The 22,482-nt window shown below is 36.6% G+C and overlaps 1 protein-coding gene across 5 annotated transcripts in view; it reads left to right on the forward strand.

Moving 5' to 3' along the window:
- The window catches only part of LOC132126565 (intermediate filament family orphan 2-like), a 33,519-nt gene that overhangs the window by 3,581 nt on the left and 7,456 nt on the right, over positions 1-22,482 (forward strand). For all 5 annotated transcript variants that reach the window (XM_059537880.1, XM_059537881.1, XM_059537882.1 and 2 more), the window contains exons 2-3: positions 19,735-19,795; positions 21,779-21,874. In XM_059537880.1, coding sequence (XP_059393863.1) covers positions 19,735-19,795; positions 21,779-21,874 — 157 coding nt within the window. The remainder of the gene's footprint in view (positions 1-19,734; positions 19,796-21,778; positions 21,875-22,482) is intronic.

Below are 22,482 nucleotides of genomic sequence, written 5' to 3' on the forward strand. Positions count from 1 at the left end.
AGATGTACAGTTGTAACTTCTCCCTGCTGCTGCTGCCACCATGTTGTGGAGTCGCTGTGTGTTTAGTTGTGTAAGCGAAACTATTTTGTCTGGTCTTCCAAAAGAGGACAAGACTAGAAATCAGTGGTTAAGTTGTATTTACAACACTTCTAGAACAGTTCAACCCAAATATTCAGATGTGTGTTGCGCATTTTATGGAGGATGAGGACTGTTTCCTGAACCAATAGCCTACAATGTGTCTGTGGCCCAACGGCTGTTTCTATAAAATTGGGCAGTTCAAATGTTGCAAGGACAGTCTGGCGCCTCTGACTCACAGCTTGTAAGTACGTTATTTATATTTAAATAATTGATGATTCAAACTGAGTTTTTGCTTTAGGCTTGTTTGTTGTTTCACAGATCACAAATGCAGACATGGTTTAATGTTTACGCGGCGCGATACGCAACGCAACGTGTAAAAACACAGTATAAGTCATTATAATCAGTTATTATGTCCACACTGGATGCAACAAATGCTTCGTTTGTAATGGGTTTTATTGTTGTTTTTTTCTCGTCTAGTGATGTCCGGATCGCGAACAAATCTTTCTATTTAACTGGATCTTCTTAGTGAACCGGTCGAACCAGTTCACCAAATCGAACTGAATATTTTGAAACGGTTTGCGTTTCCAGTACGCACTTATTCGTTATTTGTTTATAAACATGCCTTACATTCCCTCTAATGCGAAATAAACCAATATCCTAAGTTATTCAGTTACTCCTAACAGTACACTGACTGAGCTGCTAGAAGAGAACCGATTATGGGATGTGCACGAGCAGACGTGAATTTACTTTTCCTTTAGCCTGAGGTTTATTCATTACACTTTTTGGTGTGAAAAGGCTTTTACATTTTTTCTATAGATAGAACTTCTTATATTAAAAACAATCAAGTCTTGCTCATATTTAAAAAGTAACGTGAAAGTAATGCAAAGTAACGTAATGCATTACTTTCCATGAAAAGTAACTAAGTAACGTTATTAGTTACTTTTTTAGAGAGTAACACAATATTGTAATGCATTACTTTTAAAAGTAACTTTCCCCAGCACTGGTTGTAATTGTAAATGCTCTCGAATTACATGTCCATTATAGCTAATAGCTTTAGCAGCTTCATCTCTATATGACGCCCAGGAATGTTGGATAAAGACTCAGAGATTCCACTCATCATTCCATTCCATGTTAATTACATCTAAATAATTGTTCATCCTGCAAAATTAGGATATGTAATAGCCAACATGTTTATTAATTCATTAAACGATTACTGAATGATGATGCAAGAGATGACGATGCATGTGTTTTCTGACAAGCTGATCATGTAAGCGGTGTGTTAACAGGTTGCAGCATTCATTGATCATGTAAGCTCTTCTGTGTCTGTAGTTCATCCTGCTGGAGATATCTGACCCCTCGCTGGTCTTTAGTGCTGATGATTCCCTGTGAATCACTGGTGTGCATTACATCTCACACATATCATTTGCTCATACGTTTGGGAAGTGCAGCTTCTTCATGTCCAATTGCTCCAACAGGCTCCAAAAATGTCATTACATTGAAGGCTTAAAGAATAATTAATAGGCTCATAATAATTAATTACCTTGCAAATAAAAAGCTATAATGCTCAAACAAAGACCAGCTCCCAATATCCCTATGTATTGAGTGTTGAATATATGTCTTAACTTTATATCTAAATGGATCACTAAAATATATCACTATCTAAGGCCAATTTTTTGTGATGCCACAGTAATGTCTTTTCATTCTGAATCTTTATTTAGGGATTTTTTTTATTGATGCATGAAATTATTTGAATCTACACTGTAAAAAAAAAAAAAAAAAAAAACCCAAAAAAGATCTTTCGAAGTTGTACCTACAAAAAAAAATCTTACTGTTGTATGTTTTAGATTAAAAACATCAGTCTTTCTCTTTAAAAATATTGAGTTTTTTTGTGTTTTTTTTTTTTTTTTTTTTTTTACAGTTTTACTCTAATTAATTAATTATACTTAAGGTAAAGGTGAAATTAATTTATTTGGTTGCTTATTTATTGCTATATAAAATAAAATAAATCCAGGACTGTAAAATGTTAATTTATTTTATTTTATTTTATTTTATTTTACTGCTGTAGATTATAATCATGCAGGAAAGTACACGCACACACATTGCGCATTGTTGGTGCATTGCTATTTTGATGCAACTGAAAATGACTGAGCCATTGACCAACTAAAACCTGGTCTAAAGTCAATCGTGCAGCAGCACACAAACATGCCAAAAATGAAAAATTAAAGGATTACTATGTAAAAGATCAGTTTCTTCTCTGGAGAAGCGTTCAGTCCGCCATGTAAATATTGCTGCAAGTATCCATGCTGCAAGAGCAACTGGCTTTTATAGAATCAGAATCAGAATGAGCTGCCAGGTATGTTTAAACATACAAAGATTTAGTTTTAGTGACAGAAGCTCAACAGTGCAACAGAATGACAGTGACAAGACAGGACAAAGATAATAAGAAGAATAATATAAAAATAGGGGAATGGGAGATGAGACTCTGATTGGTTTATTGCACGTTACACCCAAAACACACCCATGGCTTACTGAGAGACACTTACCTATGCACAACACTTCTGGACCATGTGCCGGACGCGCCAACCATTTATTTTAATGGTTTTAATTTTAATTGACTATAATAACCCTGCTAAGTTGAATATTTAGTGTTTGTTCAAATCAATCAAGTATGAGTAATGATATACTAATAATATCAGTAACTAATCAACCATAAACTAGTTGTCTTAGTTGTTTGTCTTTTGTTGAAATATAAGCAAAAAGCATTCAAATAAATTCATTTCATGAGCTTGTTGGATGAGGCGGTCACAATCTTGCACTTTTCAGATAAATAAGTTGTTAATGTCTTTGCACTGAGAGAGTTGTGCGTGAAAGTCTATATGCAACGATTAGTCAAAGAGCTGAGATTGATGTTTTTTTTTAGGTGTGTGTGTGTGTGTGTGTGTGTGTGTGTGTGCGCGCTTCACTGCAGTCAGGACACTGGTACGTGTGTGTATAAGTTGATCTATTGCAGTCTGGTGCAGCGTTCTGTCACAGATTCTTTAGGAAAACATTCATTAACCTCTTAAGAGAGATATAAAGCTGATATGTAGCTCTGAAGTATACAGTACAGTCTTACTGTGGACAGTATGCAGATTCTCTGTAAGCATTGAATCCCTGAAGACCTACTACATTCACTGAAGTGCGCAGTATAGATCCACTCCCTGACATCACCACATGCCTGTATCCCACAATGCAGTGCATTCGACTTGACCTTTAATTTCCAGTGTGATGAACTGGAAGTGATTACATTTTTATCTCTTTCTTTTTCTTACTGTTTATTTGATTTACTCAAATTTCAATTTACATCAATATTGCTTATTTATTTGTTTATTTAACTGGGTATATGAACTACCATTCAAAAGTTTGTGACCAGAATGATTTTTATTTAAAGAAATTAATGTTTATTGAGCAAAGATGCATTAAATTGTTCAAAAGCGAAAGTCAAGACAAAAGATTTCCATTTCTAAACTTTTTATTCAGCAAAGAATTCAGCAAACAAAGGATCACAGTTTCCACACAAATATTCAACACTGATAATAACAATAAAAGCAGCAGTTAATCAGTTATTCAGCAAATCAGATTTCTGTTCACCAATTACACCTTAAAAATGACCAGATTAAACTGAGATCATCTCAGAGAGGCAACCTCCATCAAACACGGACCTCCAGGACACTCTCCCCCACATGAATAATTGAATGGCAGCTGAATTTAGCTTCAGAGCTGCGGATCGATGCTGGAGCCTGAGGCTGAATTTTTGGAGACTTTGTTTCCTCCTCTGCTGTTTGAAGAAATGAAGCTGTAATGAGCATGAAGCCTGTCTGTCTGTCTATCTTTTGTTCTGTGTATGTGTGTGTCTGTGTGAGTGTAGTGGAGAGTGTCTATGGCAGTCTGAGATGTAGTCATGTTTCAGGGATGGTCAAGCAGATTAAAAGAGCACTGATGTTTGACAGACGGCGTCTCATAGTCTTTCACCCAGTGGTTAGATATCTAGATGTGTGTGCCGTCCTCATGCTGCTGGAATGGGGGTGTGGATGACCTTTAGGGTGGGCGGAGCTCTGATTCACCCACACTGATCTCTGCCAGGCTCGCACATGTCCATGTCTCACCCGTGACGTGTCGTTTCCCAAAATTTATGGCCAGCTGATGGATTCTCTGTGGACTAGGGATGGGCTGTGCAAGGACATTCATGATTCTGATCCCATGAACAATTATTTTTGTACTTATGGATGCATAATTCTGAGATATTGCCACATTTATGTGGAGTTCAACCACTTGTGCAATATTATGCAGTGTCTTTGAAAATGCCTTATTTACACAGATTTCGAGAGTGGTAACTTGCTGTGTAAAATGTTATAAAAAAAATTTTTTTGTACTTTTAAATAATACTGATATTTATATTCAGGTTTTGAAATTAAAACTCACTCAGCAGTCAGTTTGGCTAAAAGTTACTGGCTAATTCTGCACTTATAGTATATATATATATATGTATATATATATATATATATATATATATATATATATATATATATACATACACTACCCATCAAATGTTTGGGATTGGTAAGATCTTATATATATAATAAAAATTGCTCTTTTTTATTAATTGCAAACCCTGTTTATAATTCTAAAGTTTATATAGGACTTGTATTAATATGCATGAGCAGTAACCACATATACAGTATATCACGGTCTGGATTAGCGTTTTGCTAAAGTGAATCACTGCTGTTCAAACATTAAACCAGTTGCATTTGCACTAGATGAATACGGCAAAGTCCAGCATCCTGGCACTTTAGTTCAAAGCCTTTTGCTGGATTCTGAGTGATTTAAAGATCTGGTTGTGAGCTTTAATGCATTATTGACCCTTTACAGCTCCACTTCTATAAAGAGAATTCGTTATTAGCCCTGTTACTCTTGCACTGATGACCATTTTTTAGCACAATTAAAAACGCAAGTCAACGAAAGGATAACATCGTCTTGTATTTTGGGTGTTGCTAAAGCTATCAAAACTAACCCTTTATGTCACACCTATGCTATATCTCAATGAGTCCTAACAAGCCTTGTGATTTCTGGAACAGAACTCTTTAAATGTTTTTCCAGCTATGACGAGGAGTGGTTTTGTGGTGAATAACAGCGCCCTGAGCATTGGCAGTGCAAGTTATCACACAGGAGCGACTTGTATGTAACTGTTCTTGGCGGCAATAACAAGCTATTAGCTCAATTAAGTGTTCTTTCTTGAGAAAGTTTGATAGGACTTAACATGCAGAGTATGTTGTGGTCACACCTTGCACATGTTGAGGTGTATTATGGATGGGAAACGTGACAGAGAGGGAGTTGGTCAGGCGGCCGTATGAGATAATGAGTTTGTTTAGCGGGAGATCCCGGCACATTGCCGAACACACTGGGTGCAGTGAGGCCGCAGTGAGGCCCCCAGGGCCGTGACGGTCACCTTCTGCACATCTGGAAGTTGATTGTTTTGCATGTTTTGCGTCTTACAGATACGACTTTGGTGGTGGTGACAAAAATAAAGTAAGCAAAAACATCCTTAAAATTAAAATTAATATTACATGTATTTACATTTACATGGAAGTGGTAATAAAAAACATACACATAATATGTGACCCTGGACCACAAAACCAGTCATAAGTCACTTAAGCCCCTTTCACACTGCACGTCGGACCCTGCATATTGCCGGAACATTGCCGGGTCGCCTTCTGTGTGAAAGCAACCACGTCCCGGGATTGATTCCAGCATTGCCGGGTTCGACCCGGGACAAGCGCTGTGTGAACAAATGCCAGATCTAATGCCGTGTCGAAGTGATGACGCACGTTATCGTGCGACTCTTTTACCGGCTGTTTTGAAGAAAGAGCAACGTTCGCGAAAAAAAATATGTGCAAACTGTAATGAAGCAGAGATCAGTTAGTTCCTCACTTTCCACGCTGACGCCGAGATCGTTTGCTTGCTTCAGTGAAAGTATAACGTGCCTAGCGCTTTCGACTCGTACATTACACGTCACACCCTGATGTTACGTGTCGTTACGGGATCTTTACGGGTTGTGTGTGAAAGCACGCACATATCCTGGGTAATCACTGGCAGTGTGAAAGTGCAGAATCTAGCGACCCGGGAACAATTGCCAGAACACTTTACCCGTGTATTTGCCGGAATGACAGTGTGAAAGGGGCTACAGGTATATTTGTAACAATAGTCAAAAATACATTGTATGGGGCAAAATTTAATTGCCAAAAATCATTAGGATATTAAGTAAAGATCATGTTCCATGAAGATGTTTTGTAAATTTCCTACCATAAATATATCAAAATTTTATTTTTGATTAGTTATATGCATTGCTAATAACTTAATCTGGACAACTGGCAAATTTATTTTTAATTTTTATTTTTTGCACCCTCAGATTCCAGATTTTCAAATAGTAGTGTCTCAGCCAAATATTGTCTGATCCTAATAAACCATACATCAATGGAAAGCTTATTTATTGTCTATTATGATGCATGAAACTCAATTAAAATTCACCCTTATGACTGGTTTTGTGGTCCAGGGTCACATATCTAATTATAAATTAATAACAATGTTATAATTGATAGATAGATAGATAGATAGATAGATAGATAGATAGATAGATAGATAGATAGATAGATAGATAGATAGATAGATAGATAGATAGATAGATAGATAGATAATATAAAAATATACTGTATATTACAATACATAGACCCAAAAATATACAAAATTTTAAACATGAAACAACACTGACATGTGGATTTGTGCAAACATATAGTAACCATTTCCCCTTCTTATTTGAAAAGTTTATATTTATTTCGCTATATAAATATTAATATGTGTTGGGAAGTCGTGGCCTAGTGGTTAAAGAGTTTTACTCCTAACCCTAGGGTTGTGGGTTCGAGTCTCGGGCCGGCAATATCACGACTGAGGTGCCCTTGAGCAAGGCATCGAACCCCCAACTGCTCCCCGGGCGCCACAGCATAAATGGCTGTTCACAGTGTGTGTGTGTGTGTGTGTGTTCACAGTGTGTGTGTGTGTGTGTGTGTGTGTGTGTGTACTTCGGATGGGTTAAATGCAGAGCATGAATTCTGAGTATGGGTCACCATACTTGGCTGAATGTCAAGTCACTCATATCCTAACTCTGCATGATTATTTGGTTAGTTGCATGTTTTTTCCTGTCATCAGAACAGAATATATAAAAATGAGATATATATTATAAATTTTAGATAGTCAGTTGCTCTTGCCGTCAGGACCAACTGTGACCCATTTTAGGATAACATCACATGCCAGCTGCTCAGATGCTTCATGACTGTGTCAGTTGTTGTATTAAATGTCCACACCTGTTTCACACATGTCTGGATACCTAGTTTTCATCTCTAAATCCACACGTGAGCTGTTTTGTGCTTCGTCACTTTTTTTTGTTGCTTCACACCCTAGTTGTTGTACTGAGCTTGTGTTGGGCGTCTTCTAGAGAATGAAACAGCACTCTCTCCAGGCTTTTCACACTGCGGTTAACCCTGGTTTAATGTCTTGTTTAAATCCCATGTAAATAAAACCAAACATCCTTAGTAACAGTTATTTTGTCTCAGGTGTTGTCTTAAAACCTGTTACTGTGTGCAGTTTCCAAGGACTTAAAGCGATAGCTCACCCAAACATTAAAATTCAGTCATCTTTTACTCACCATCGTGTTGTTACAAACCTGCATGCGTTTCTTTCAGCTGTTGAGCTCAAAAGATGTTTAGGAAAATGTTGGGAACCAAACAGTTGATTGTTTTTATGGACAATAGGTGTTTATGAACTATTCTATTAACCCTTTAATAAATTGATGGCAACATCAATATGATTAGAGTCTGATGTCATGAAAAAAAAATGCTAAACTAAAATGATCAGACACATTTATTTATAAAATAAATCTACTGTAAGGGAGGCGTTTATATTTACTGTTACAGTTTGAGCAGTATCTGTGAATGGAGGCATCAGCTATGATGTTGGATATGATGTTGTTGTGTTAACAGTGACTCTTTGGATCTAATCCACAGTTCATAAGCAGTTCTCAAGGGTCTGCTCAGAGCCGAGTCTGTCCTCTGTGTGGCCTCCGGTCAGCTGTTACTGATACGCTCACAGATCATTTTGAGGTGTGGGTTATTTTCTCCCTCTGTATTTGCAGTGCTGTGTTCATGACGTCTGATCTGTTTCTGAAGCAAGGAGAGACGCCTCATGGAAACCAGCTGATTCATATATTCATTAAGTCCTGATGTGTGTGTGATAGATAGATAGATAGATAGATAGATAGATAGATAGATAGATAGATAGATAGATAGATAGATAGATAGGTAGGTAGATAGATAGATAGATAGATAGATAGATAGATAGATAGATAGATAGATAGATAGATAGATAGATAGATAGATAGATAGATAGATAGATAGATAGATAGATAGATAGATAGATAGATAGATAGATAGATAGATAGATAGATAGATCGATCGATCGATCGATCGAGATAGATAGATAGATAGATAGATAGATAGATAGATAGATAGATAGATAGATAGATAGATAGATGGGCAATATGTTATGTAGAATGAGTCCTGTAGCGAATGGGTTAAGGTTAGGGCTGTAACAAAATAATTATTTAGAAAATAGATGAATCTAACGATTATTAGAATGATTAATCACTGATTAATCATTAGGCTTTAAACGCTTTTGCAACTTATCTGTTGTATAAAGTGCTGTATAAGTAAAGGTGATGGGACTTTACTGGAGTGCCGACTGTAGAGCTGGTGCAAAAATTCACCTCGCTGTGATCGGATGCTTTCTTAACTGCTATTTTTTCATTGTTGGCATTTTTGTTGTGTGTTTATCTTGTTATTTCCATATTTGTCTAAATGTCGCTCTCAGCAGCATCGGGATGCTTGCAAAACAGTAAAACTCTGCGTCCTAATATCGTACTGCTTTGTACTCTGAAAAGACAATTTCAGGGCCTCATGCATGACAGTATTTTTTGGTTGTAGTTTTGTTAAACTTACCCAAATTCTACAGTAGCCAAAATCTTTTTTTTTAGTTTTCATGTCGCATAAGCGAGTCTTCTTCTATTGGATTGCAAGCAGAGAGCACAGCACCACACTGGTTAAACTGTGTTACTGCAGGCACTTACATTCGCTCAAATGGTATCAAATGATTTTTCAAAGATTAAATAAAGATTGTATCAAGCCTAGTTAAATCAAGTGAAAATTAATCTGTTTTGTCCCTAATCTGATTTATTTCCCATTACAATTCATTGAAAAGTTGAATGAACTGTAAACTGTTTTGTATTCTGCACAATTATTTAAGTGTTCCTTGGTTATGCAACTAAATTTCCCTTTTTAATAACTTGCAATTATTATTTGGAAGCATTTCAAGGAAGATGTTTGTCACTGCCAGATGATTCATGAGGTTTCTGCATTCTGCCTCGAACAGCTTATGTGGTCATAACTTTTTTTAACAGGTCTTGTGCAAATAGTTATGGTGCTTGTTAAGGCAAGCTGCACAATTACAATCGATCATGTTATTTATTAAACCCTTTAATCCTGAGTATTAAACTTTGGCACGTACAGTAACTCAGACTTGAGTGAATTCTTAAGTCTTCCATGCAAGAAAGAAAGTTTTTACACTTTCTGCCATAGGAGTAAGAGTTGTTTGCTAGTATGAGCTTCAAATTCAGCAACATAAACTCAGTCTTTACTACAACCCATCAAAATAAAAGTATGTTTTGACTTGATGAAATGATGATAGATATATATTACTGTTGTACAGTAGAATGTGCTTCTTAAAGTAGTTATAAAGTAATGATAATACAACGTATTAAAACATTATTTTTAAAGGAATATCACACAATATTACACATTTTTATCACACAATATTTCACATTTTTGGTGGTGTTTTAATTTAAAACAATAAACCTCTGTTGTGCAGAACTATAAAAAAAATTAAAGGAATTCTTTCTTTTGATACAATTTTAAAACATAAAATAGTTTGCTTTAATGCATTCATTAGATTTTGATAATAAATCTGTATTAAATGATAAAACAGAATACAGAAATATTAAAACTGAACATGTCTGAATAATGGTGCACACCATTTTGATTATTAAAATTGAACTAAAAATGAATTAAAATGGAAAACAGAATTTAAATAAATTAATTCATACACATTTCCTAAGGCACTATAATTGTTGTATATATATATATATATATATATATATATATATATAAATATATATATATATATATAAATTAAATTGATTAAATACATTTTGTTTATTACAATTTAAGTAAACCATTCAAATGGAATCCAGGAATAATAAAATGGAAAACACAACATTTCTGAATAAATTACATTTATTTCATAGGGCACTATTATATTTAAAAATGTAAGAAATTATTAAATTGTTAAAATGTTATTATTTAAATTAATTAGATCCAATTACAATTTAAATACAATTAAACGTACAGTATGGGATTTTTGGCCACCAGGGGTCACTCAATCAAAATAATAACATAAGACGTACTTTGATGACGTCGGGAAAGAGCGTGGGCTCATGGGAGTTGTTGTCATTGGAACACGCACTCTGTCGCTCCCCACATTCCTCACTCATTCTAACTTAGTATTTTTACTATAACGTCTTTTCGAACGGAGATATATATGAATTATCAGACCCCTATCAAATCAATATTCCATCTAGCTAGTAGTAATATATGTTAAAAAAACACGGTCGCCTTTCGTTAATAATTAGAATTACGTTTATACTATGATATCGAACAAGATAGTGAACTGCATTTGAAGCTACTTTATCCAGCTAGATAGAGAACAAATGTGGTTTTACATTATACTATACATGAGAGCTAGTCTGTGTGCGTTTTACACAAGACATCATCGTTTCACAAAATATACGGATAGATACAGTTAGCTGAATGGATGCATACCTGTTTATTAGAATGCAAGCGAGTTCGGCATCTCTCTGTAGTTTCAGCTTGTCACGAAGCTCTCTCTATCTTGGAAATGCAACTCCAATGTTTACCCATGTCTTGTTTCTTCTCTTGTCCCAAAACCTTCTCAGGTCATTTATTTCACCCGTACATTTGCACTTCACAGAACGTGCAGGCAAAGCATAATCATGATCCATAACTAAGTTATTGATTGAGGTATAAATACGAATATAAACAATATAAATATAAAATATAATAATCTCGATCAAGGCTAGCTACTACTTTTTCTTCTTCGTCTCTTCTTTGCTTCTGATCACCTTTGTATTTGGCGTTCCGCAGGAAGTTAGATAAACCAGAGCGGTCAAAGTTTATATGACGCTATAGACGGGCGACAAAACGGAAATAAAGAAACGTGCCGTGTCTTCTAATTAAACTATAATTTCTCCGGATTTGAAAGTTCGTGGAAACTGTTGGGATAATGTAAGTACACAACTAAAAAATATATATAACATAGATATAGTGATTTCTGCTATTTTTACTACTACTACTAATATTACATATTGCGCCTTTAAAATGGAATCCATATCCATAAAATCTGGAAACGGAAAACACGGAATGCAGTAAAAAATTGAACAGTTTTCATAGGGCCACTCTGTCTCTTGCACTTCTCTACTAGAGGTCAGTAGGATCAGTGTGAAATATTCGCTCACGACATGCTATAAACCCACATGGTGAAGACGTCAGAGGCTATCACCAATGGACCAATGAACACACCGTAAAAAGAGTATTAGCGATAAATCCCAGCATCTGAATGTGTGCGTGATGTACGAGTTTGATTAGACTGCTGTGAATGAGCGCAGAAGGATCTGTTCTGTTCTGTGAATATCAGGTTAATTACACAGACCCTGAACTCACAAACACATCGCCGATTTCCTGCAATCGCTTCCACTTACATTTCTGCACATGCAGCAGCATTTCAGCTGAGATGGATCCCTGGTCAAAACACACTTGAATAAATTAAGATGAGTAGAACTAAGGCGCAGAAGAACATATCAGGGAACAGGTTGCTCTCTTTAAAGCAACTGCACACGATGTGCTCACATCCCAGTTGGTATAGCGCTATAAAACTGGAAGACTCTTAAAAAACAGCTTTTATAGCCATGAGACATCTGTAGACGCAAACAGCTGGCTATAAACATTTTCCCTCTCATCTACAAGATATTAGGATATGCCTCTGTCATATTTGAATATAAGTATAAGTGCCCCTGTGAAATTACTGTTTTGGCAATTATATTTCCACCTCTCTTATCACTTGCCAGGTTTACAGAGCCAAAATAAAGGGGGAAAAGAGGCAAATTATGAATGCATTTGCTGCATTATCTCTGTATTTTATTAATTTTGAGCTGCCATAGAGAATGATGGGAAATATAGTTTGGTCTCTTATTCATTTGCAGTCATAAACCAATGACTTGTGAGCTCAAAAACACTTTATATAGGCTATCAGTTAAGTAGTTTGTTTACGTTAAAATGGTGTGATCCAAATGAATGGAAATTGTGTGTTACATGAAAAACATAAATCTTAAATTTAGGCCTAAAAGCAGTGAGATTAACCTAGAGATTTTTGTGACACTGAATCATTTGTGCAGCGCATGATGGGACCCATTTATAAAGCATGCGCTCATCAGCAGCTGGACATCTGTGCGGTGAGTGACTTTCTCATCTGTTGCCATCTGTCCTTGTAAGGTCTATGTTAGCCTCTCAAACAAACAGAAAGCCGGTCCAGCTCTCCTTATGGGGTTTGGGAGTGAACTGGTTCTCTTGTTGTAGCTCCTGAGATTATGGTCATTGGTTACTGGATACACCTCACTAGTTGTTCTGGAGATAAATGTGGGCTTAAGTGATTCTTTTTTGCCAATGAGACCAATGCTACTGCTGTGTTTTTGGTCCATGGTCAGAAGCAAAAGACTGCACATTACCATTCTATAAGACGTTTCTTGTGCTCAGTAAAGGGTGCATTAATTTGATCAAAAATAAAGTGAAGACAGTAATATTGTGAAATATAATTGCAATTCATAGTAATTTTTTTTCGATGTGACTATATATAAAAATGTATTTTATTCCTGTGATCAAAGCTGAATTTTCAGCATCTTTTCTCCAGTCTTCAGTGTCACATGATCCTTCAGAAATCATTCAGATATTCTTATTTGCTGCTCAAGAAAACATTTTTAATGGTGGCCTATATTTGCTGTTGTAACGCTGCAGTTTCTGATATGCATTTCTTCTCATGTCTGCTAAACATAATTATTTTGTGGAAACATGAAAACACTATATTCATATTTTTTTGTTTATATTCGTGAGCATAATTATGAATTCTAATGACAATAAGACTCTCTTTACACTATACAAATGTCCAGACTGTCCAGTGTGATCAGATTGTGTCCTTCTGTCCTCTGCATCACTGCTAACGCCACCCTGCATCCAGCAGGAAGTGATGCGCTGCGTTGTGATTGGCTGACGCAGCCGATGAACTCAGGTGATCTGCGGAGCTCTGCAGCAGCAGCAGCAGTGTGATTCACACACCAGCACTTTAGGAACAGCATTCAATCAGCATCAGTCCAGACACACACACACACAGAGAGAGAGAGAGAGAGAGAGAGAGAGAGAGAGCATACAGTGACCAGCAGCAGAGTCACATATCTGACTGCACGGAAGGTTAACAGGTTATTGGGTTACATTAGATGAATGGATGGATGGATGGATGGATAGAAAATACCACATATACAAAAAAAATGCACATATTTTGCACCATTGGGACAATAATTAAAAATCTTCAATCAACACAAAATATTACAAATCTGCCTGGAAGAGGACATGGGTCTATATCGTCCGTATGCAAGGCAAGGAGGAAAATTTGAGTGGCTAACGACTTTCCAAAAATCACAGCTGGAAAATAGCTGAGTCTTTGGTTTGCAAAGCCTAAAAACAAAAAAAACAGCACCTACATCATCACAAGTTGGGGAGGGTTTCAAGAAAAATATCAAGAAAAGAAAATGCTCTTAAGCGCAAACAAACGCCAACATATTAATTTTCCAGACACTACTGGAACTTCAATCAGGACTGATTTCTATAGTCAGAAAACACTCAAGAAGGGTTTGGTGCACACAGAAGTAAAAAAGTGCCCCATGTGTACAATGAAATATACTTCTGTATCTTTATTTTGTTGGCCTATATTTCTGCCAGAAGTCCTGGCCATCTTGTTCAATTTAGCATGAATTGTGCAAGTGAATCTTGACTTATGAAGAGAATGTAGATGATAAACCAATGATAAACCATTTCTCTGAAATAGCTCAAAGGTTCATCTCATGAATCTTCAGTTGGAAAGCTTATACTGTATAGACAGAGGACAACACAAGAGTTACACATTCTGACAATTGACTTATTTTCATCTTTGTGCCCATTTTCTATATCACAATGACATTGTAAAGGTTTTTTTTATTGTTATTTTTTAGGTCAGAGTCAGACCACTAGTAAAATTGTAACTGGGAATTCTATCCAGTCTCTTTCAATCAATATTCCACATACAGTAATGTGTAAATGTGTACTTTTTAAATAGATATATGTCATAGATAAGCATATGGCATACTGTTCAATACAGTAACTTTTTTTCTAAAATGTTGCCATGCTTTACATCAGAACATCCCTCCAGAGTACACTGTTATATTGACAACATGACTAAGTGATTTGACTGTCTTATCCGTAAACTATGACACAAGGACTTGTCATTCGATGGCACTGACATGTTCATTGACACAGATATTTATTTTTGAGAGATGAACTAAGGATTTTGAGCAGGAGACTGGCTTTTGCAGGTAATCCATGGTGTTTTGCTCTTGCTGTACGAGTTGTTTTGAGAAATGCACTTACTGTTCTGCAAATCTCAAGGTTGATTCGAGAAATGTACCCAAGCGACTGAGAAAAACTGTAAATATCAACAGATTAAAAAAAAAAAAATTAAATAAAACTGACTGTCCATGCTAGAAATGGCCGAGGTTGGATTTTACAACAGGACAATGATACAAAAACAAACATCAAACTCAGAACAAAAATGGGTCACTAAGCACAAACCAAAAAGTGAGTGAAGTGAAGTGACATTCAGCCAAGTATGGTGACCCATACTCAGAATTTGTGCTCTGCATTTAACCCATCCGAAATGCACACACACAGAGCAGTGAACACACACACACACTGTGAGCACACACCCGGAGCAGTGGGCAGCCATTTATGCTGCGGTGCCCGGGGAGCAGTTGGGGGTTCGATGCCTTGCTCAAGGGCACCTAAGTCGTGGTATTGAAGGTGGAGAGAGAACTGTACATGCACTCCCCCCACCCACAATTCCTGCCGGCCCGGGACTCGAACTCACAACCTTTCGATTGGGAGTCCGACTCTCTAACCATTAGGCCACGACTCCCCATAAAAATATTCCGTCATTGCCCTGAACCCTTATAGAATATGAGTAAGGTGAACTGAAGAGGAGAAAAGCCAACATGAAGCTGGTATTCTAGACGAAATGTCAAAAGGGTCAGTATATGACGCCTCGGGATGAGAACGGTCTGGGTATTCTGACGGGTCTGAAGGAATGGTCTCTGATCTCTTCTCAGGTGTCCTCCAAAGTTATCAAGCATCATAGGCAAAGACTCAGAGATGTTATCTCGGCAAAAGGATGATACGAAAAGCACTGAATAAAAGCCTACCATTAATTGTTGCCGACATTTATTTAGATAGATAGATAGATAGATAGATTGCAGTATGTATAATGTAATTGACTGTAGTCTTGGTAGTATGCAGCACTGGACTGTGATCTTTTCAGGAGGCAAACACTGTGTGCTTTGCTCATTTTTCAGAGGTTTCCTTGGTTTAAGTGTATATTTTCTTCCACAGTTTCTTTGGCAACAGGAAAGCAAAGGTCTGCAATGTTTTGTGATGGCATGTGATTTGCTGAAGTGTCTTTGATGTGCATTTAAGAGTGTGTGTGTGTGTGTGTGTGTGTGTGTGTGTGTGTGTGTGTGTGTGTGTGTGTGCGTGCGTGCGTGCGTGCGTGTGTGTGTGTGTGTATCTTTAGGGCAGTTTCCAGTTCATTCACTTTAGATTCTCAAGTACCCTAATTAGTATGCTGACATCACATGGCTCTGTATCCTTAATAGAACTCTGTCTCATTCAGAAGCCCTGCAGAGCGAGTGTGTACTGTTTACCTCACCGTAGTAACGGTGAAGCAGGTCAGAGCCGGCAGGAAATGTGATCGAGCGCTTCATCTGCTCAATGTGCTATTTTAGTAGTCAACTCAAGCGTTGTCATGACAACAGAGAGTGATGTCTCAGAAATGATTTGATTGTCTGTAGAAAGATTCCCTCTGGTGCACAGCGCTGGTCTGCATTTATATTTACACATTTGATTAACTGCCTCTTTATAGCTGTCAGTCATACTTTGCAGCCTGTAAGTAGCAGATACTGTATATGATGCATGTATATATTTACAGTAATGGTTTTAGTGCTTTCAGAAGCACTTGTCTGGGTTGTGGTTTCTTGTTTCCTTATTTTTATTTACTAGGTTGCTATAAACTCAACAGAGACCACACAATACACAATAACCTAACCTTGTTATATTCTATAGTGTGTCTTCCTTGAACAAATATACAAGTCTCTTTTTTAATATTTAATTCTATGTTTTTATAATAATTTATGATCATAAAATAAGTCAGTATTGTGAGATAAAAGTCACAATTAACTTTATAGCTGCAGTCCGTAACTTTTTTTTTTTTTGGTTAAAAACTATACTACATAAATTTTTGAGCAAGTACATAACCAGCCAGTGTTCAAAACTCCTAAAAAAATATGATATCGACATTTTTGATATTATATAAATTTCATAATTCTTTTCACCAGTGTTTATACACACACACACACACACACACACACACGCATATATATGTATATATATATATATATATATATATATATATATATATATATATATATATTAACCAGCCTAAAAATACAACAACTCAAGATCACTGAAGAACAGTTAACTATCAGTTAATACATAAGAATAAATATATAATCATTACAAAATAGGACAAAAAACAACATTAGAATATATAAAAAAATGCTACATTGTAGGAATAAAAACACTGCATACTCTTCACTGTGTTAATTAAATTACAAAAGTGATTTAGTCAAGAGCAGTGAGAGATTTCATCTTTTGTTTTTTTGATTAACTTGAATGAAAGACAGTAATGTTATACTGCTGTCACTTTAAGAGCTGCCCGGATCCAAAACGCTGTTACACGTTTTCTTTTTCAGCTGTCTGCTTTCACTTAAGACCAAAATTAATGCTAGGGTTAAGTTTACGAGGGTACTTGCAAAGAGGGTCATTTTGACACATTCAAGTGCGTGTATTTAACCATTTAAGTCCTATAAAGCAACAAAAATAACGTTCAAAACTCAGATGCTCTCTTAGCACAATTTTCATGTGCGTGCACCTCTCTGACAGGACTCAGAAATAGTATCTCAGACAGTGTGCACATACAGCGAAAAGAATTTCCTTTTGCTGCTGCAAAGTTTTCGTGACCAGATAGCACAGCAACATCACATAAGCGTGTAACCACAGTTCAAAATCTGTACCGAATGACAAACTTCTACCACTTAATCGTATCTACCGGTATATTGCCCACCCATACAAAACTATTTAGTTTCCCATTGGTTGTGCTGGTTTTCCACTCTCAGTCAGAGCACTACTGGGTGACAGATCTGCCATGTCCCAGACACCTTGGGGTAGGCACACACACCACAGACAGCAGAGGAGCACACCCGGGGCTTTACCAGAGGATTCCTGAGCTGAGGAACAGATATGATGAGCCTTCAACACAATACAAACACAAAATATATTGTATATATTGTGCATATGTATTTATGTAAATATATGTTGAACTATACTTAAAGAGGTCATCTGATGCCTATTTTCCACAAGTTGATATGATTCTTTATGGTCTTAATAAAAAGTCTATAACATACTTTGGTTAAATTTTTTTCAATGGTAGTGTAAAACAACACTGTTTTTATCTTGTTGAAAACAGCTCTGTTTGCAGCAACCCATTTCGGTGCGTGTTCCTTTAAATATTCATGAGCTCTGCTCACCCGGCCCCTCTCTTCTATGGGTTGACAAGTCATTCTCATGAGACTGTAAACTTTAGCTGCATTTTGCCACAGAACTTGCCACCTAGCACGTTATTAGGAAAGATGATTTGCAAAGATTTATAGAACCTTGTACTCACTTCTTCTGTAGATGAGGCTGGATCACGAATGATTCGCACAAACATAGATGCATTTAGGTAGATCGGGGGCACATTCCCTTCAAAAACAAACATAATGTCAGATGTCAGAAGTAAATGAAGACTGTAATGTGATAATCTTCATTATCACATCCAACAACAAAACACCTCTTAGGAGTCATTCTTGTCTACCCCTGCTCCGGGGTGGAAACAATCGCAGACTGTTCACAGCTCACTCAGGGGCGGGGCTAGGGTAAAACACCAGTGTCAATCAACAATCATGGGAGGGGCCTGGATCTGTGTGACATCCACTGATCTATATATATGATCAGGGGTGTCATCACCACAGACTGTATTAAAACATGGACTTAGTGTCCGTGACGTCACCCGTAGACTCCTGAAGTGTGGTTTTTGAAGCCTAAAGTGTGCAGAGCGGGCCGTCGCCATCTTGGCAGCACGTCACCGCGCGACTCTCCCAGACAATCAAAAATGGGCAAAAAGGTGGGAGCTACTTGCTGAAGCCACGCCCACCTAGCGCGACGGCAGTGTCAACAGCTGCAATCCCCCTGCCACTCAAGTGGCCACGCCCTTAGTTATGCAGAACTTTAAGTCTTAATATAATTTAAACGGATGAGTTATAAAAAGATTTACCCCCCTCACAGTTGTCATGAAGGGCAAAATGAGCTATTTAGACCAAAATCATTTTTTGCACCAGGCTGTAAACATGTTTTTTTTCTGCTGTAAAGTTGGGCATTTTAACATGGGGAGTCTATGGGACTGACTCCCTTTTGCAGCCAGCCTCAAGCGGCCAGTCGACGAATTGCAGTTTTAGTCACTTCCTTATTGGCCTCAGGAGAGAGAGCGGGAGGTTGGGGCTCGGTCATCACACAGACAAGAAGTTGAGAACGGCTGGATTTGACACTGGGTGGACTTTAATTATTATATGGTGGTTGTGTACACACACTGCCAAGACACATATCATTTCAAACAACTTGTAAAAGTGAATTTTTCATCTGATGACCCCTTTAAAATTGTTTTTTTTTTTTTTGCTGGTTGCTGTTTTTGCACTGACTGGTGTCAGACCTTTTTATTTGTAATGAATTATTTGATCTTGTGGTTTGAGCTTCATCAGCCTACAGAAACAATGAAGATGAATGAAGTAGCTTTTATTTGTGTTTAAGTATGGATTCTCCACCAAAGGAGGCTTTAAGACTGTTGTTAAAATATGACATAAATGTGCACTGTTACCATGATATAAAATGACTCATAGTGATTATCAGACTCATCAGAGGTGTGTCCCGTGTGTTGCAGATGGGAGGAGGAGCTGTCGAGAAGAGAACAGATGGAGTCGAAGGTGCAGACGCTGCAGGAGGTGAGCTCACCTGTGCTCCAGCCGTCTAGACTCTCTCACTGTGATACTGATTACAGTTGCCATCTATATGAGATGGGTTTCTCACTTTACAACCTCGTAGCTGACAACTATGACATCCAGATATCATGATGTAGGGGAATACTGACATTATACAGTTAAAGCATCATATTTAAAATGCCCAACTACAAATGCAAAACACAAATAAGATAATTTTTCTGGTCAAAATATATGTGGAATTTATGATTTTTGTTGTAAAGAGAAAGTTCTGTCATCGTTTACTCACCCTCATGTTGTTCCAAACCTGTATGTGACTGTATTTTTTAGAATGTTTGTAACCAAACAGTTTCAGGTCCCCATTGACTTCCATAGTATGAAAATAAATACCAGGGAAGTCAATGGCTACCGTCAACTTTTTGTTTACACACATTTTTCGGAATATCTTTTTTTGTGTTCAACAGAACACAGAAACTCATACAGCTTTGGAACAACTTGAGAGTGAATAAATGATGACAGAATTTTGTTTTTGGGTTAAATACTAATATATATTAGAAATCGTAATTCAAAGGCCGATCTAAAAATCTGTATGTAAAAATAAAAACATAAAATAAATATAAAATTAACTGGACAGAAAATGTGTTCGAAAAAATATACATCATACTTTCTGATCTTAAAATGCATTTTGAGTTTATAAATGTATTTTGAAAAATTGAGCTTTCATAAAAATGGCCAGAAAATATATGAGAAAAAAAAATTATTCAAACATAATTCAAGGGGCAAAAAATACAAATACATTTCCAGTCTTAAAATACATTTTGATTGAATACAAAATCTATTTGGGAAAATGTATTTTTGGACAATATTAATATATTTATATTAAAATGCATTAGAAAATATATTTGAAAACATACAGGGGCAAGAAAATTGTTTTGAATGAATGCATATATATATATATGTATGTGTGTGTGTGTAAAAACTTTTATATATTTAAATAAATACATTTTAACATCTATATTAGCAATGTAATGTTTGGACCAGTTTTTTGTATAATTTGACACATAATTTTGCTCTATTGGTTCTTACATGTTTCTCCTTTAAAGTCTTAGAAGATATCTCAACTCCACTGTGTGTGTGAGAGACCTCAAACAATCTGGGACAGGGCTGTAAATGGGATGCATTTAGGAGTTTAATAGTTTAAATATGTCCGCGTGGCCCAGTGCTGCATCCATGTCAGTCTCAAACTCCCCACGTTCCCTCAGAACCGTGCTGCATGTGTGAGATCCGTCCTCTGCTAATGCAGCGGGAAAATCAATAAATGGCTGCGTCTGTGTTCGTGTTGGATTATGGGTCAGCAAAACCGCAGAGGAGAGAAGCGTCCCCAGAGATCCCAAACATGCTCAGAGCCAGCTTTTTAAATTCTGTCCTGAGTCGTATAGATTTCCTCTCCAGCCTTCAGAGCCGAGGCTGTGAGGATTTCATTAGAATGGAGAGTGTGTGTTTGCTCAGGCTGGGGTTGATGTTTTACATCAAGATCTGTCACTGAGCTTCATTAAGACATTTATATTCATCAGAAAATTCTGAAATAAAAAGGATCAGTTTCCACAATAATATGAAGCAGCACAACAACATTGATAATAATCAGAAATGTTTCTTGAGCAGCCAATCAGAATATTAGAATGATTTCTGAAGGATCATGTGACACTGAAAACTGGAGTAATGGTGCTGAAAATACAGCTTTTCATCACAGGAATAAATTCAACTTTACAATATATTAAAATAGAAGTTATTTTTGCTCAGTTATTTTAAAATTAAATTATAATATTAGTGTTTTTACTGTATTTTTGACTAAATAAATGCAGTCTTCGTGAGCTGAAAAGTCTTCTTTTGAATGCTGCTAAAAGTGTCATCACATAGAGAGTATTTCATGTATTCTTATGTTGCTTTGTGTACTCATGTTTGCCTGCATTTGTGTTCGGGTGTGTTCAGAATGTAAACGAATCCGAAGCCATTCAGGACGAGCTGAACGAGAAGGTCGAAAGACTGAAAGCTGAACTGGTGGTCTTCAAGAGCCTCATGAGTGATGTGAGTATTTCCAAATCTGGAGACCAAATTATCACAGAGACCTGAGTTTGTTTGTTTTTTCAGAGAAGACAGTCAAAATCTTTTTTTCATAATAAAGATCACAACATAAGAAAGTGTTTTCAGTCCAAGAAACACAGTATTTATTGGATGATGTTTTTAATCAGGTCACAGTTGAATTGTTTTTGCCATGAATATAGCCATTGCTCCTGACACGGCTAAAAGAAATTAAATATTGATTAAATGGATTTTTAATCAAGTCTTTAATAGTTTAAAGGGACACTTCACCCCAAAATAAAGAAGTGCTGTTATTTTACTTAACCTTGGGCCACCAAATATGTATGTGTTTTCTTTGTCTTCAACATTAAATAAGGTTTTTAGCAGTAAAACCTTAGTAACCAACAGTAATCCTTGCTGATCCATTTATTCGGCTTTTAAGAATAAAAAGCATATCAAGGGGAAAAAATTAACACCTGTCACTATTGACAGTATACTGAGGTCTTATGAAGTGAAGTTATAAGTATGTGCAAGAAACTGAACATTATTCACTGTCAGAAATAGGGGCACAGTAGGAGTCCATTTCTGTCCCCCAAGGTACAATCTACACTAAC

This window comes from Carassius carassius, chromosome 44 (assembly GCF_963082965.1).
Source record: "Carassius carassius chromosome 44, fCarCar2.1, whole genome shotgun sequence".
NCBI classification, from domain to species: Eukaryota; Metazoa; Chordata; class Actinopteri; order Cypriniformes; family Cyprinidae; genus Carassius; species Carassius carassius.